Source organism: Suncus etruscus, chromosome 2 (genome assembly GCF_024139225.1).
Source record: "Suncus etruscus isolate mSunEtr1 chromosome 2, mSunEtr1.pri.cur, whole genome shotgun sequence".
Classification (NCBI taxonomy): domain Eukaryota; kingdom Metazoa; phylum Chordata; class Mammalia; order Eulipotyphla; family Soricidae; genus Suncus; species Suncus etruscus.
The window spans coordinates 133,123,287-133,140,040 of NC_064849.1; the positions used below are offsets into that span (position 1 = coordinate 133,123,287).

At 39.5% G+C, this 16,754-nt stretch overlaps 1 protein-coding gene across 1 annotated transcript in view; it reads left to right on the forward strand.

The window, feature by feature from the left end:
* Nucleotides 1-16,754, forward strand: part of IQGAP2 (IQ motif containing GTPase activating protein 2) — a 292,564-nt gene that overhangs the window by 192,551 nt on the left and 83,259 nt on the right. The window contains 2 exon segments of the mRNA XM_049766526.1: nt 2,094-2,218; nt 8,199-8,362. Of these exon segments, the coding sequence (XP_049622483.1) occupies nt 2,094-2,218; nt 8,199-8,362 (289 nt within the window).

Consider the following 16,754-nt stretch of genomic DNA (forward strand, 5'->3'; position numbering starts at 1 on the left):
ATGCTTAGTAAATATCTGTGAAGCTAAGCTGGATCATTCATTTTCTTAGAGCTTCCCAAATCTGTTTGCAAATGAATCTTCCGAGTGTTTGTGGCAGATGCTGAAGAACATGAGGGGAGAGGAACAGACCTGTCCAATGGACTGCAGCTACTTCCCACGGTGGTTCTTTGGTTCTGGAAGCCAGTGTGCATGTGGAAAGTCAAGGAACTTTGTGTTATTGCTCCAAAGATCTTTTCCTTTCAATTAGTATTTGTTCATTTAAAAAAAATGACAAGTTTTGCACACAGTTGTCTAGGTTCAATTCCCGGTACCACAGGTTCAATCTCTGAACCTCTCGGTCCCCCAAGCACCACCAATAATGACCCCTGAGCTTGGCTGAGTATTAGGCAAAAAGGACAAACACAACAATTTCCTCTGAGGTTATCATTTAGAACAGGGTTTCTCAATGTCTCTCAACCTTTTTCCAACCATAGTCCCCTTCCAACCTTATTCCCTCCCTCCTCCCACCCCCTACCTCCCCACCCCAGTTAGCAGGCATAGAAGCCTTAAGATAAGTGGATGAATATGGAGTAATTTTAGGATATTCATCAAGAGAACATATAGTAAAAGAAATACACTTGAACTAAATATGTGCAGCTGCATTTATGTTTTGATTACCCAAGTGGTGGCAGTAGAAAAGGTCTAAAAACCTTGGACTTTGGAAGGAATAAAAATGGTTCATTTTAAAAAATCAATCTTTGTTTCTTCAATCCTAGATTGAAGGCCCTGGCAGTTCACAATTTTATCATCTATTTATCATCTGGAGACTGTGCAGAGTCACATGAAGGGAAGGAAAACTAGTCATTGAAAATAAAAAAGCCAGGTGCCAGAGCGGTGGTGCAGCAGTAGAGCATTTGCCTTGCATGCTGCTGACCTAGGACAGACTGTGGTTCGATCCCCCCAGCATCTCATATGGTCCCCCAAGCCAAGAGCAATTTCTGAGCGAATAGCCAGGAGTAACCTCTGAGCATCACTGGTGTGGCCCCAAAACCAAACAACAACAACAACAGAAAGAAAATAAGAAAGCCACTTCAGAGTGCAAAATGTCCAGTTTAGGAGTTAGGAGTTTTAAGTATTATGCTGTTGCTACATAGCATTTATACATAATGTATTAAGACCGTAACTACTCAAAGTTTGTTATTGCTTTGTTGGGGGGGCTGTTTATTTGTTCATTGTTTTAAGTAATACTTGGCAGCTCTAAGCTCAGAAATTACTCATGGTGGGCCCCAGAGGACCATATAGGATGCTAGGGGTCGAACCTGGGTCAACAGCATGCAAGGCAAATGCCCTAACCATTAAGCTATCACTCCAGCTCTAAGTAAGCTTGTTATATATTAATGGGGGGGGGGGGGCGCGGAGCAGTGACACAAGCAGTAAAGCGTCTGCCTTGTGCATGCTAGCCTAGGACGGGCCACAGTTCGATCCCCTGGTGTCCTATATGGTCCCCCAAGGCAGAAGTGATTTCTGAGCAGATAGCCAGGAGTAACCCCTGAGCGTCACTGAATATGGCCCAAAAGCCAACAGATAAGTAAACAAACAAATAAATAAATAAATAAAATACCTCCTCGGGGGCCAGAGAGATAGCACAGCAGTAGGCCATTTGCCTTGCATGTGGCTGACCCAGGACAGACGGTGGTTCAAACCCCAGCATCCCATATGGTCCTCCGTGCCTGCCAGAAACAATTTCTGAGCACAGAGCCAGGAGTAACCCCTGAGTGCTGCTGGGTGTGACCCCCTCCCCCCCCCCAAAAAAAAAGAAAACCTGCTCGAGGGGCCAGAGTGATAGCACAGCAGAAAGGGCATTTGCTTTGCACGCAGCTGACCTAAATTCAATCCCTAGTATCCCATATGGTCCCTCAAGCCTGAGCACCACATCAGATGTGACCCAAAGCCAATAATGGAAAAAAAAAACAACACCTACATGAGACAGTTTTACTTGTCTTCCTGGTTGTTTCTTCTACCATCTACATTTAACCACCCAGGTAAATTTAAGGTGCAAGTGTGAAAAAGAAGAAATGTTTTTGATTAAGATCATAATTTATTTTTTCTTCCAGTTACGCAAATGCACTACTCTCTATTAAAATGGAAGCTTTATCTCAAGGACAAGATAACCTAAGCTGGAATGAAATTCAGAATTGTGTTGATATGGTTAATATTCAAATTCAAGAAGATAAAGACCGTAAGTATGGGACAATTTTCTTTTCCAGTGTTAATAAAAATACGTTTTCTAACTTTATAGAGCCTCAGACAGGCAGACATTTGTATACAGATTTTATACCTGTTCTATTTTACCAACATATTATAAATATTACAGGAGATAAAGGATAGAACAAAAATACAAGTACTGGGTGGGAGAAATAGTATAACTGGTAAAACACGTGTTTCATTAGTAGCTGATCCTGGTTTGATTCCCAGCATCAGATATGGTCCTCCAAGTACTGCCAGGAGTGATGTCTGAGCACAGAGCCAGGAAGTAGCCAAGTATAGCCACATGTGGCCCAAACAACCCCAGCCCCAATAGTAGCCCTAATATTTTTCTATTTAGACTTCACAGCTGACACTTGATAACTTAGATTTTCAAACCCTCATGTTTATTTTGGTCATTTCTTCATTTCATTTGGTCATTTTTTTAAACATGCCATCTGTTTCTGCCCTTCAAAGGAAATGGCCACATATCCATAGATCATGGTTAATTACTGAACTTTTAGAACTGATGAAAGTTTATGGAATCCCAGAAAGATACCAAGATATGCTTGAGCTGGACAAAAACCAAGAATCTTGTCCCATCGTTGTGTTCAAAATTTTGTTTAGCTCTCTCTAACATTCCCACAGTCCAGGGATGCTATGGCAACTTCTATCATGTGCTGTTTCAACAAGTTCAAGTATTCTTATGCTCAACACCCCACAATTGTAGGTTAACTAAATCTTCATTCTTGGCATTGATTGGGGTAGAAGTCATTTTTATCACTGTCAAGCAGAACCTTTGCTTTTACCAAAAAAGAAAGCAACATTTGTATAAGTTATAAAGAATGGCCTTTGGGGAAAAAAAGCAAGAGATTAGACAATTACAAGTGAAAACAAACCCTATATGCTTAAGACTGGAGATTGGAGGACTATGGATCCTAGTGGAGGGATCTTAGTGCACTAGTGATGGGCATGGCATAGCAGTACTATTTGGTTTTTATTATTATTATTATTTTATTTTTTAATTAATACCAATGTAAAATAAGTTAAGTAATGTAACTTAAAAAATAAGAAAGGTTGGGGCCAGAGCGATAGCACAGCAGGTAGGGCATTTGCCTTGCACGTGGTCGACCTGGGTTCAATCCCTGACATCCGATATGGCTTCTCTCCACCTAGCCTGCCTGAAATAATTTTTGAGCGTATAGCCAGGAGTAACCACTGAGCACCACTGGTGTGGCCTTAAAACAATAGGTAAATGGAAGGGTAAAAAAAAAAAAGGAAAAGAATGGTCTTTTGTGTGTGTGTGTGTATACATATAAAAAGTTATATTAATATAATTATATATATATATATATTGCGTTTGGAGCCTCACCCAGTGTTGCTCAGGGGTTACTCCTGGCTATGTGCTCAGAAATCGGCCCCTGGCTTGGGGACCATATGGGACACTGGGAAATCAAACAGCGTTCAGTCCTAGGTTAGCCGCCAGCAAGGCAAACACCTTGCCACTTGCGCCACCTCTCCAGCCTGTAAAAATATATTATGGTTAAGTAAAAGCCTTTTTTTAATTTTTTATTTTTTTGGTCTGCCATGCTTTTATCTAGCTTAAAGTAAAACAACTATGAAATTATCACAACAGCCTTCATCGCATTTCTTCACATCTTTGAAGCATTTTTCACAAAGAGCAGTTCCTTCAGAGACATGGGCTTCCTTTCAGGATTTTTGATACAGAATATTTTTTCTTTGCATTGTTAATCCACCAAAATGGTGTATATTAGTTGATAGTTCTTGAAATCTGCTATCATGTGTTAAGCAAATTAAGTAGCTAGCCTTTTAAGACACACCATTATGAATAAATTGCATGATATAGTAAAGAAATTTTCTGAAGCTGCTACAAATTATTCATGAATACATTGAAGGTGTATTACCTCAACCACACATTTCAGGACCTCACCTTGAGACTGAATGGTCCGTGGATAAGGTAGACAAGGTAATGGGTAATGAACAGAGTTTTGGTGAATACAGTGGAGAATGTATTTCCTCAGACTCAAGGTTATGCTAATTTCTTTTCTCTTCTTACAGTAGAGTTAAAGACTACTATTTGTCATTGAGGGGTATATGTTTTCTTCCTTTGAATTTTTTTGTTTTTGTTTTGTTTTGTTTTGTTTTGGCCACAGCCAGCAGTGCTCAGGGATTACTCTGGGCTCTGCACTCAGAAATCACTCCTGGTAGGCCTGGGACCATATGGGATGCCGGTAATAGAACTCAGGTTTGTCCTGGGTCACTGCGTTGTAAGGCAAATGCCTGACCACTATGCTATCTCTCTGGCCCCACAGCAAGTACCTTACTTTGGAGATTTCATCATCCTCAGTCTCAAACACACAGCCTCTGAGTGCCCACTCTCACTGAACTAGAATGCTGTAGTCATCGCAGGATTTACAAATAGAAAGTAGTCGCTTAGGGTCAAAAGCTCAGCAATATTTGCTCAATTGGGTTTTCTCCTCTACTATAAACAGGCAGTGGTAGAGATGTGCCAGGAGACTTTTAGGTAGGCTGCAAGCTCTTATGAGGTAATTTACTATGACCTCAATAGCTGTGTTTTTGTTCACTTGCCAAACAAAATTTAGGCAGGTGATTTCAATCAAGTCAGCTGGAATGTACTCAGTCCCAGGTGATCAGCCCTTGCAGGCACACAATGTCTTTCTCAGATATGCTAGCTCTTAAGACCATCATTGAGCAGCTGTTTAAAGTATTTAGAATTGCCTTCCCCAGGAAGTTCTCTAAAAATGGCACCATGTATTCTCCAGTTTTTAATTGTAGATTAATACTTAACCCTTTCCAATGTTTTGAAGTACTATAACTTGCATATTAGAGAAGTACTTTTGTTTTGGTTTTTTCACCAAACAGTTTGAAATTTTACAATGTGGTATGTAAGCATTTTAGATTAGTCCATTCCACTGATAAATATTTTAATTCTTAGCAAGGTGGACTTTGATCATGTACTCGAGCTATTTAGCTAAATATTTTACCTTAATTGAATGTCGATATAGAAAAAATTTATTAAAAAGTACTATTTATAGCAGCATATCACATAAATAAAGTTACATAATTGTTTTTATGAAAATAGCTGACAAAAGAAGAACTAATATTTAGCTTTAAAGGTGTTTCATTACTGGCTGGAGTGATAGCACAGCAGTAGGGCATTTTGCCTTGAATGCTGCTGACTCTGGACAAACCCCGGTTTGATTTCCAGCATCCTCTATGGTTCCAGAGCCTGCCAAGAGCAATTTCTGAGAGCAGAGCCAGGAGTTACCCCTGAACGCCACTGGGTGTGGTTTAACCCCCCCAAAAAAAAGTGTTTTATTGCTATAAATATTAGTTTCTTTAGCTTCTATGGTTTATCTTTTGTGATTTTTAATTCTGGATCTTGTTGTCTATATAGTCTAAGCTCTGTAGTGGGGTAGATATGATCGAATGTTAATTGGCTGCTTTTCTTATTCTTCCTTTGATACATCTATATATTAGTGTAACGTGTAATTCTGCACCAGATTGATAGTTCAATGGGCTAAGAGCTTTGCATGTAGGCAACCAAAGGTTGACCTTAATGTCCCCTGAGTAACATCAGGAATGACTCCTAAGCATGGAGCCAGGAGTAATTCATGTACCCCACCCCCAAAAGAAAGTTATCTATAGAGTCTACTACAATTTCCAGCCATAGACGACCAACTTGCAAGCGCGGTTTGATCCCCCAGTGTCCCATATGGTTCCCCCAACCCAGGGGCGATTTCTGAGCACATAGCCACAAGTAACCCCCTGAGCGTCAAATGGGTATTCCCCCCCAAAAAAAAATTGCTCCATATGTAGCATTACAAATATTGCAAAGGGGAAGTATCATTAATAAAGTTTGTTAGCTTCAGAATTAAAAAAAATAAAATCTGGGGCCGGGAAGGTGGCGCTAGAGGTAAGGTGTCTGCCTTGCAAGCGCTAGCGTAGGACGGACCACGGTTCGATCCCCCGGCGTCCCATATGGTCCCCCAAGCCAGGAGCGATTTCTGAGTGCATAGCCAAGAGTAACCCCTGAGTATCAAACGGGTGTGGCCCAAAAACCAAAAAAAAAAAAAAAAAAATCAAATCTCTGTCTGTCCTAGGCTAGTGCTTGCAAGGCAGATACCCTACCGTTTGTGCCACCGCTCCGGCCCCTCTATTTATATCTTTATCAAAACTAAAGATATTGAACATCTTTTCATGTGCTTATTAACTATATATCTTCTTTAAAAGTATTTCTCTTAAAGGTCTTTACATAGTATAAATTCTATTTATACTTATTAAATTCTTTATTTTTTTTTATTGTTTTGGACCACACCTGGAATGCTGAGGAGCTACTAGCTTTGTGCTCACAGTTTCACCTTTGGTGATACTGGGGTAAATCATATGAAGTGCTAGAGATTGAATCAGTGTTGGCCACTCGAAAGGCAAAGGCTTTAATCTCTATGCTCTCTCTCCCCAGGATTTTTCTACTATTGAATTGTAAAATTGTCTTACGTATTTGTTATACTTATATGCAAGTCCTTTATCATTTGCATATAATTTTGTCACCTAGTAATATATTGTACATCAATATTACATATTGTGCATATATACATTTGTGTATATATACATATACAAATATATATTATATGAATATCTGTAAAATACATGACTGAAGTATTTTCTCCCATTCAACAAGTTGTTTTTATTCTTTGATGTCCTTTGAAACAAAATATCTGATTATCCCCATTCATTTATTATAATAACTATCATTTACCATTTGAGTTGGCATCCTTGTAAAAATTCATTGACCATAAGAATAAGTTTATTCCTGCACTTTCAAGATTTTATTCTGTTTATTTTTATCCTTATGCCAGAACTATATTGTATTGATTGTCATGTTGTAATTTGTTTTGAAATTGAAATGTCTTGTAACTTTGTTTTTCTTTTAGTTAGTTAGTTAGTTAGTTAGTTAGTTAGTTAGTTAGTTAGTTAGTTAGTTAGTTAGTTAGTTTTGGGGTCATATCTGGCAGTTTTCAGGAGTTACTCCTGGCTCTCCACTCAGGAATTACTCCTGGCAGTGCTGAGTGAGGGAGAACCATATGGGATGCCAGAGATACAACCCAGTTTGAGTGTGTGCAAGGCAAGCACCTTACATGCTGAACTATTTCTCCAGCCTGTTTTTCCTTTTTTAACACTATTGGTTGTTCCTAGTCACTCTCTGTATGAATATTAGAATCAGGTTGTTAATTTTTGTTATGAAAAACTGGAATTTTGATAGGGGCCGAATTAAATCTATAGTTCCATTTGAGGAGTGTTTCTATCTTAATAATATTGCTTTCTAATTCATAAACATGGGATGTTTCTTTGACTTTAAGTCATCTTTATTTACAAGTGTTTATTGTCTTTTGGTTTGTATGTCTTATGCTTTTTTTTTTTTGGTTAAAATTTTCCTGAGTATTTATTCCTTTGGTAATTAAAATTATTTCTTTTTTTTTTTTTTTTTTGGTTTTTGGGCCACACCCTGTGAGGCTCAGGGGTTACTCCTGGCTATGTGCTCAGAAGTTGCTCCTGGCTTCTTGGGGGACCATATGGGACGCCGGGGGATCGAACCGCAGTCTGTCCTAGGTTAGCGCAGGCAAGGCAGGCACCTTACCTCCAGCGCCACCGCCCGGCCCCTAAAATTATTTCTAATTGGAAACTATTCTAAATTAATTTTCCCCTTAATTTCATTATGGGATTGTGCATTGCAAGTAAACAGAAATGAACTTGATTTTTATACAGGATACTACATCCTGCAACAGTCTCTACTAGCTTTTACAGTGCTTTAGAATTTTTCACTTCTCCCATTGCATGTGCACACACACACTTTTTATCATTCAATCTTTATAATGGGTAATTCTTGGGAATATATAATGTCCTATAACTTAAATAGAAAACTTATTTCCTAGGGTTTGCAGCTGTTGGGTTCATCAATGACGCTATTGATGAAGGAAATGCTTTGAAGACTTTAGATACTCTGAGGTTACCTAATGCTAAGATTCAAGGCGTGGACCCAGACTTTGCCCAGCATTACCAGAATGTTCTGTACAATGCCAAATCTCAGAAGCAGTTGGTAAGTCTTAGTCAATTTGTTTCTCTTCAATTTGTACACTAGGTGGAGAACTTTTCACACATTTCTATAAATACTCACTTGCTTCTCCCAGAAAGTGACTGAATCAGAATGGAAATAATAGAAGTGAAATGTTTCTAGTACCTAATTGTTGGGATAGGCAAGCTCCAGAATTGACTACCACTTCTACTCTCATAATAAAAAAAAATTCAGTTGTGAGGTTATGGAACTGGGAGACTGGTAGTATTTGTTCTGAATCCAAGTCATTTACTGAATGTATTTACTAAGCACATACTAATACATCTTGTAGGCTAGTGTCTAGTTGGAAATTGTGATGTGAAGAACATCTGACATTAGAATGTTTCTTATACTTTCCCTTGAAATGCTCAGAAATTTGTTAAAGCAATGAATTTTCTCCTATCAAAAATTAAATTCCTGGGGCCGGAGCAATGGCACAGTGGTAGGACATTTGCCTTGCACGCAACTGACCCAGGATGGACCTCAATTCAATCCCAGTGTCCCATATGGTTCCCTCGAGCTAGAAGCGATTTCTGAGTGCATAGCCAGGAGTAACCCCTAAGTGTCACCGGGTGTGGCCCAAAAACAAAACAAAAAAAATTAAATTCCTTAGAAATAAGCATGTGGCAAATTAGGAAAAGGAGGTATACACAAATATTCAGAAAAGACATGGAGTCCTGTGGGTTAGAATCCTGAGAAAATTAGTGCTGAGATGGAATTGCACCAGAAAAAAGTGGTAAGGAAAAAATTATGGGTAGATGGGAGTGAAGCAGGGTGCTACCAGATAGTAATACAGTGCTGCATGGGTACTAGCATGGTTCATCCTTGGCACAAGAGGAAACTGAGCTAACCTGAGTCTTGGTGAAGAATAGAGGGTTTACCTGGTTGTAGGTTTTGCACTTTAGGGAGCTTCCTCAGACAGTAGTGGAGAGAAGGAAGCACTGTGGTGGAGGGTGTGGTCTTGGAATATTATATTAATGAAACTCGATCATTAAAAGTATTTGTAAACTAAAGTTTCTTATGATGATACCTCATACTGCATGGCCCCCAAGCACCCTGTTGGTCTGTTAATACCATCATAAGCCTAGCCCACACTAAGGGAGGGAGAGGAGGAGAGGGAGGGAGGGAGGGAAGGGGAGAGGGAGAGAGGAAGGGAAGGAAGAAAGACTAAATTTGTAATATTTAATTAATTTTCAAAGTACAGCCCAATAAATAAATATATATAAACTGCCCACTACAAGGCCTGGGATACAGCCTCTTGGTAGAACACATATTTCACCTGTATGAAAGCCTAGGTTCAATCTTAGCACAAAAACATGCTTATAAACAGATAAATAAAATAATAAAATATCACACAAAAAAAGATTTATTCATTGATTTTATGACCACTGAATATTTCACTATATGTAGATATTGCTGTTTATTTAACCAATCTTCTCATGGACATTTAAGTTGGTTTTGATCTTCTCTATTACAAGCAATGCAACAAGAATGATTTCTCATCTACTTTGATATATATAACCTATACTCCTGAATCAGTAATAGATGGAAACAGTCCAAGAATGAATTACTGGGGTCATAGTCATAGTACAGCAGATGGGGTATTTGCCTTGCACCTGGCTGACCCATGTCTTATCTCAGTATCCCATATGGTCCCCTGACCACTGCCAGGAGTAATTCCTAAACTCAGAACCAGGAGTAATCCCTGAGCATTGCCAGGTGTACCCACCACCACCACCACCACCACCAAAATAAATGATTTGTGTGTATGTGTTCCTAGGGGTATACCCTAGGAATGATATTGCTGGATCATATGGAAGCTCAATATGGGAGTTTCATCCATATAGTTATAGATAAATATCTCCAGAATATCCATATTGTTATCCAGAAAGGCTGGACTAGACAGTATTCCCACTATCACTGAATGAGAGATCCTTTCTCCTTGAATCCATGTCAGTACTAATTGTTCCTATTCTTTGTGATATGTACCAATCTCTGTGGTATAAGATGATGCCTCATTGTTATTTTGATTTGCAGCTCCCTGTTGTGATGTGAGCTTTGTGTGTGTGTGTGTGTGTGTGTGTGTGTGTGTGTGTGTGTGTTTTATTTTTTGTTTTGTTTTGTTTTGGGTCACACCTGGTGGCGCTCAGGGTTTACTCCTGGCTCTGCACTCAGAAATCACTCCTGGCAGTCATGGGGAACCATAAGGGATGCTGTGAATCAAACTGGCGTCCAACTGGGTTTAGCTGTATGCAAGGCAAATGTTCTACCGCTGTACTATCACTCTGGCCTCATTGGCGTTTTTTCATGTGCCTTTTGGCCATCTCTATTTCTTCTTTGAGGAAATGTCTGCTTATTTCTTCTCCCCATTTTTGGATGGGGTTATATGGGTTTTTTTTTTATTATTTTATTGTTGTTAAGTTTGGTTGTACCTTGTGTGTCATAGATATTCAGATGGGTATTGGGTGAAGAGTTACTTCAGTTCTGTGGGTAACCTTTGTAGTCTAGTCAGTTTCTTTTGATGTGCAGAAGCTTCTCAGTTTATGTAGTCCCATATGTTTACTTTTCTTCCACTGCTTGGACAGTGGTGTTTTCTCCTTGAAGATACCCTTAGTCTCAATGTCATAGAGTGGTTTGCCTATATTTTCTTCTATGAACCTTATGATTTCAGGTCCGATATTAAGGACTTTAATCCATTGTGATTTGACTTTTGTGCATGGTGTTAAAGAGAGGTCTTAGTTCATTTTTTTGTATGTTGTTGGCCAATTATCCCAACACCATTTGTTGAAGATGCTTTCCTTGCTCCACTTTGTATTTCTTGCCCCTCATCAAAGATTAATTGTTTTTATGTCTGGGGAGTATGATTTTTTTTTTGGTGGTTTTGGGTCACACCTGGCAGTGCTCAGGGGTCATTCCTGGCTCCAGGCTCAGAAATTACTCCTGGCAGGCACGGGGGACCAAATGGGACACCAGGATTCGAACGGATGACCTCCTGCATGAAAGGCAAATGCCTTACCTCCATGCTATCTCTCTGGCCCCGTATGATTTTTTTTTAATGCAGGCCATATCTGGTAGTATTCAGGGACTTAGACCTGACTTTGTGCCCTGGGATCATCACTCTTGGTAGGGCTCAGGGACCATATGTGATCCTGGGGATCAACTTCATTTAGCTGCATGCAGGGCAAGTGCTTTATCTATTGTGCTATTTCTTCAGCCTAAGAGTGAATTGCGGGGTCCTGAAGCCCCCCAGGGGGGCCCGGCCAGCAGGAATTAGCTGGGAAGGCTTCTCAGACAACCGCACTTCTATTTTGCTGAGTAGAAGAACAACCACACCTGTAAAAAATCTGAGAGAGGTTAATAATAAATGGCCCAAGACATAAACTCTGTTCAAAGGCGTTTATTGAGGTCCAGCACCTCTTTATATAGGGAAGGTGAAGGAGGCAGGCAAAAGGCAATGTCAATCATTCTTTTGGCATGAAAATTACTTCATTATTCCAAATAAGGCAAGTGGGCAATACTTCTTGCAGTATCCATGGAAACATCTTGTGACCTTCTAGCTGCATTTCTAAACTTTTAACAGATATAAGGTGGGGGCAATGTTCTTACAGAAATAATTTTGTACAGACAATGTAACATATACACATAATAACGGCCTTGTTGACTCCGGAATGTAGTTGAGGGAGTAAGACCTCATTTCTGGGAATGGTACCGGGCCGTGTTGCTCTCCTCCGGGCTACAAGATTAATTATACTTTGCAGCTGCACATTCCTTTCTCTTTGGCCCAAGAACTTACAGCAAGACTGCATGTAGCCTTTAGGTGAAAGGCTGAACTAAGGCAGAAAGTATAGCAAAATAACCTCAAACAAGTCACAGTCCCCAACAGTGAATCACCTTTTTTAAATTAATTTTTAAAACTTTATTTAATGACTGACTGGTTTGGGGGCCACACCCACCAGTGTTCAGGGGTTACTCCTGGCTCTGCACTCAGAAATTGCCCCTGGCAGGCTGGGGGACCATATGGGATGCTGGGAATAGAACTGGGTCCCTCCTAGGTCGGCCACATGCAAAGCAAAAGCCCTACCACTGTGCTATCTCTCCACCCCCATAAATCGCTTTTATAAATTCTAGCTTTGGATCATTTACTTAACTTAGACTCCTTACCTGTAAATGATACTTGGATAATGATACTTCCCAAAGCATTGAAATGAATTATAATGAGGGTGATATAATATATATAAAGTACCTACTATGCCTACAAATATCTGGTATTCAATAATTAATTTATTTCACCAAAGATATTCATTGGTCTCAGATTGGACTAATGCCTAGGACAAACATGGCAATGGAGAGAAACCAAGTTCTATGTGAATCACCTCCCACTCCCTGCCCTTGGTACTCTCAGTTCTGTAGACCAGTTCTCATGTTCTCTTCTTTGGGCATTTGTTATTCTTTTACTATGTTTTTTTTTTTTTTTCTTTTTTTTTCTGGTTTTGGGGCCACATTCAGCGATCCTCTGGGGCTACTCTTGGCTCTGCACTCAGAAATGACTCCAGGCAGGCTACCCGGATCTATCCCAGGTCAACCATTTGCATTTGTAAGGCAAACAGCCTTCTGGTGTGCTACTGCTCTGGCCCACTATGTATTTTTAACATGATAGAGATAATTCTGTCTGTCTCTTGATTAACTTCACTCAGCATTGTATTCTCCAGATCTATCCATGTAGTGGCAAATTGCTTAACTTCATCTTTTATTGTATCTGAATAGTATTCCATTGAGTATATGACCATAACTCATTTATCCTCTTATCTGTTCTTTTACACTTGGCTTTTTTCCATATCTTGGCTATTGTGAATAGTACTGCAACCAACACAGAAGTTTAGATACTTTTATGAATAGTTTTTGGGCTTTTGGGGTAGATGCCTGGATGGAATTTCTGGGTTATAGAAAGTTCAATTCTTATTTTTTGAAGAAGTATCATATTTTCCAAAGAGGTTGAACCAGCTGACATTCCTAACAACAGCTTATAGGGGTTGTTTTTCCCACATCCCTTCATGCCCATTTTTTTGTATTTTGTGATGTGTGTCACTCTGTGATAAGTGTGATGAAATAAGTGAGATTGAGAGCATTCTCAATCATTCATTCATAGCATTCATGAGACTTCCTTTTTTTTAACTGTTTACATTTTTATTTTACTGTGTGCATTTACTTACATGTTCAATATTTCTAAACTTTCAAAAACCAGATACACACTTAAGAGGCTTGAGGCAGCAGGTATAGTGCAGTGTATAGGGCACTTACCTTGCACATGGCTGACCCAAGTTTGATCTCTGGCATTCCAAATGGTCTCCTGAGCTCCAGTAGGAGTAATTCCTGATTGTACAGCAAGGAGTAACTCTTGAGCATTGGGCCCCCCAAGAGTCAATTCCTCCCATAACTATTCTACTTTCTAGAATAGCACCTTCAGCATCTATCTCCAAATAAGTACGTCAAGTCACTAGAAATATTTTAGCAGATTCTAGTCTTCAAGTAGAAGTGCATTATCTAATGCTGAGTGAGAGTACAGTGGATAGGACATTTGCTTTAGTAGATCTCTAGCATCCCATATGGTCCCTCAAGCACCACCAGGAGTGATTCCTGAGTACAAAGTCAGTACTAACACCTTTGTTCTTCCCCTCCCCCACAAAAAAAGTGTTGCTTGCCTATGGGAAAGAGCCTTGAAACACAAGGAAGAAAAAAATTATGTATAAAAATATAAATGTAACTTTAATAAAGTGAAAAAAACAAAGAAACTTATGAATCTTAATTATTCCCTACAACTAGCCTATTTCATGAGGAGTAAGGGAAGTCCTTATGGAGCCATGTGTGCTGTGTGCTTTGTAGATTGTGACAGTTGAATTACTCTCCAAGCTTTAGAAATAAACCCAGAGTGTCCTCATTAGATTCTGACAGCTGTTGAAGGGCTTCGAGACCTCACACATGGGAATGAGCTGGCTGGTCCCACTGACCCCAGAGCAGTGAGTGGGAGAAACTTACAGCCAACCTTGTGTCAGTGCATCAAAGGGAGGCTGTGGGTTAGGGTTGGGATGTGGGGGGAGGGACTGGGTCTCTTGTCCTCACTGATGTAGCTGTGTCTGTGGCACATGGCATACTTAGTGATCCAGAAAATAAAACTTGCTTTAGAGACAGAAGACCACTATTCTAATCTTGGTGTTTCTACAGTCTAAAGGGATTTTCATTCTATTAAACCAAAATTTTCTATGCTGTTTTTCCCATGACTAAATTAGGGGTGGTATAGCCTGTCATACACGATTCAGTGATAATCTGTAGAGATGAGACGATGTTGACATTGTTGCTCTTGGCATGTGAATTTCTATGTGTGTGATCTTGTTTAATGTTTAGTATGGAGACTTGGCACTCAAAGAAAACATTTAAGAAATTAAGGGGGCTAGAGCTATAGTACAATGGTTAAGGCACTTGCCTAGCATATAGCAGACCTGAATTTGATCCCTGGCATACTATTTAGTGCAAGCACTACCAGGAGAGATTCCTGAGAACTGCCAGATATGGCCCAAACATTCCCCTCCCAAAAAGTGGAGGGATCTAAGGATGGACCTGGGTTCAATCCCTGGCATCCCAGATGGTCTCCCAAGCCAGGAGCAATTTCTGAGCACATAGCTAGGAGTAACCCCTGAGCACCACCGGTTGTGGCACAAAAACAAAACAAAACAAAACAAAAACGTCAGATGATGTGGAGCATTTTTTCATAGGCCTTTTGGCCATCTGTTTGGCTTCTTAAGGGCTGAAAGGAAATTAAGTAATATGCATGATGCCCTTTCACTAACAATATTGCAAATCTAAAGGTGGGGAGACAGAGAGAGAAAGAGAAAAAAATGACTGCCACAGAGGCAGGCAGTGGAGAGGGCAAGAGGGAGGGTGGGAGGGAAAATGGGAGCATTAGTGGTGAGAAATGTATACTAGTTAAAACGTTGTATGACTGAAACTCAATCATGAATAACTTTGTAACTGTGAAAAAACATCTGTATTATGAAAAACCTTGTTACCGCTGTGTTTAAATAAACCGAGAAAAAGTGTAAGGGTCTATTATGACTACTTCTGGCAGCACCCCCACCATAAAAAAGAGGAATTGGGATCAGGTTTACAAACAAAGGAACAGATTGATTCAAAACACAAATCTTAGTAACGTGTATTCTGTGGTCAAACTGCTCTTTCAGAACACAGATTCCTGTTTCTGTTTATTTTGAAATCTGTTCTTAGCCTGTTTTCTTTCCCTGGGAAAAGATTCTGATTCTGTTGTTTATTTGGTGAACTCTTTATTTTTGTAATCTCAGTTGAGTTAAATTTCTGGAATTTCTAGTTGTCTTTTGATTAGTTTCATGTAATGTCTTCCCAACATCTGGCCTTAGGAAGTAAAAGGGAAAATAGACTCACTAGTATTATTGGTATAAAATAAAGCATGTTTCCAAAAACATGGCTAATAAAGGTCATAGCAATTAACATCCCCATAGAATGGATGTTCAGCTTCATCAAAGATTAGATAAATGATGTATGTTGGTGAGAAAAAAATTTTTAATAATATCTTTATTTTAGCATCCTGATTACAAATATTATTGTAGTTGGGTTTCGGTCATAAAAGAATACCCCTCCTCTGGTCAAGTTTCTTGATTCTTGTTAATAGTATTTTAATGAGCTGGGAATATAATCCAGGAATTAGGGTACATGCCTTGTGCATATCTGACTCAAGTTTAACTATGTACCTGAACCTTGTGGCCTCTGAAGCATTGCTAGATATAATCCCAGAACACCCCATGACTGCTGAGGTGACCCCTAGTAGTCCTTAACACCACATGGCTTGAGCAGTCCCACATCCTTAAACCCTAGCAGGTTGAGTATCTCTAGAAGGGAACCTGTAGTCCTCCTGGCACTGTTTGGGAGCTTCTCCCAAAAGTGTTTCAAATACAACTTTATTTTACACACAATTTCTTCTGTCCTTTGCAAAAAGGCTGTGCATTATGTTGGTATTTACTTAGCCAAGAACCTCCATTCACAGTAGCAATATGAGTGGTTTTGAAATGAAAACTTTGCTTATGACTAAATGAATAATGCTCCTGACATTCTGTATTGCTACAAATAAAATTTGTTTCTTAAAAAATCACTGTGTGGCACAGGTGCATTAACAGTTCATGCATGTGATTGTCTGCAGGAACATGCTCCCTGCATCTCCCCTCTTGAGATGTGGAGTTTTATGCTTTAACTCTGAAACTTTTATACTTTAACCTTGTGTTTGGAGAAGGCTGAATTCTCCCTCAAACACGTTAGGCTCTCTATTACCCTCCCCTTCTTTAGATTCTCAGAATAC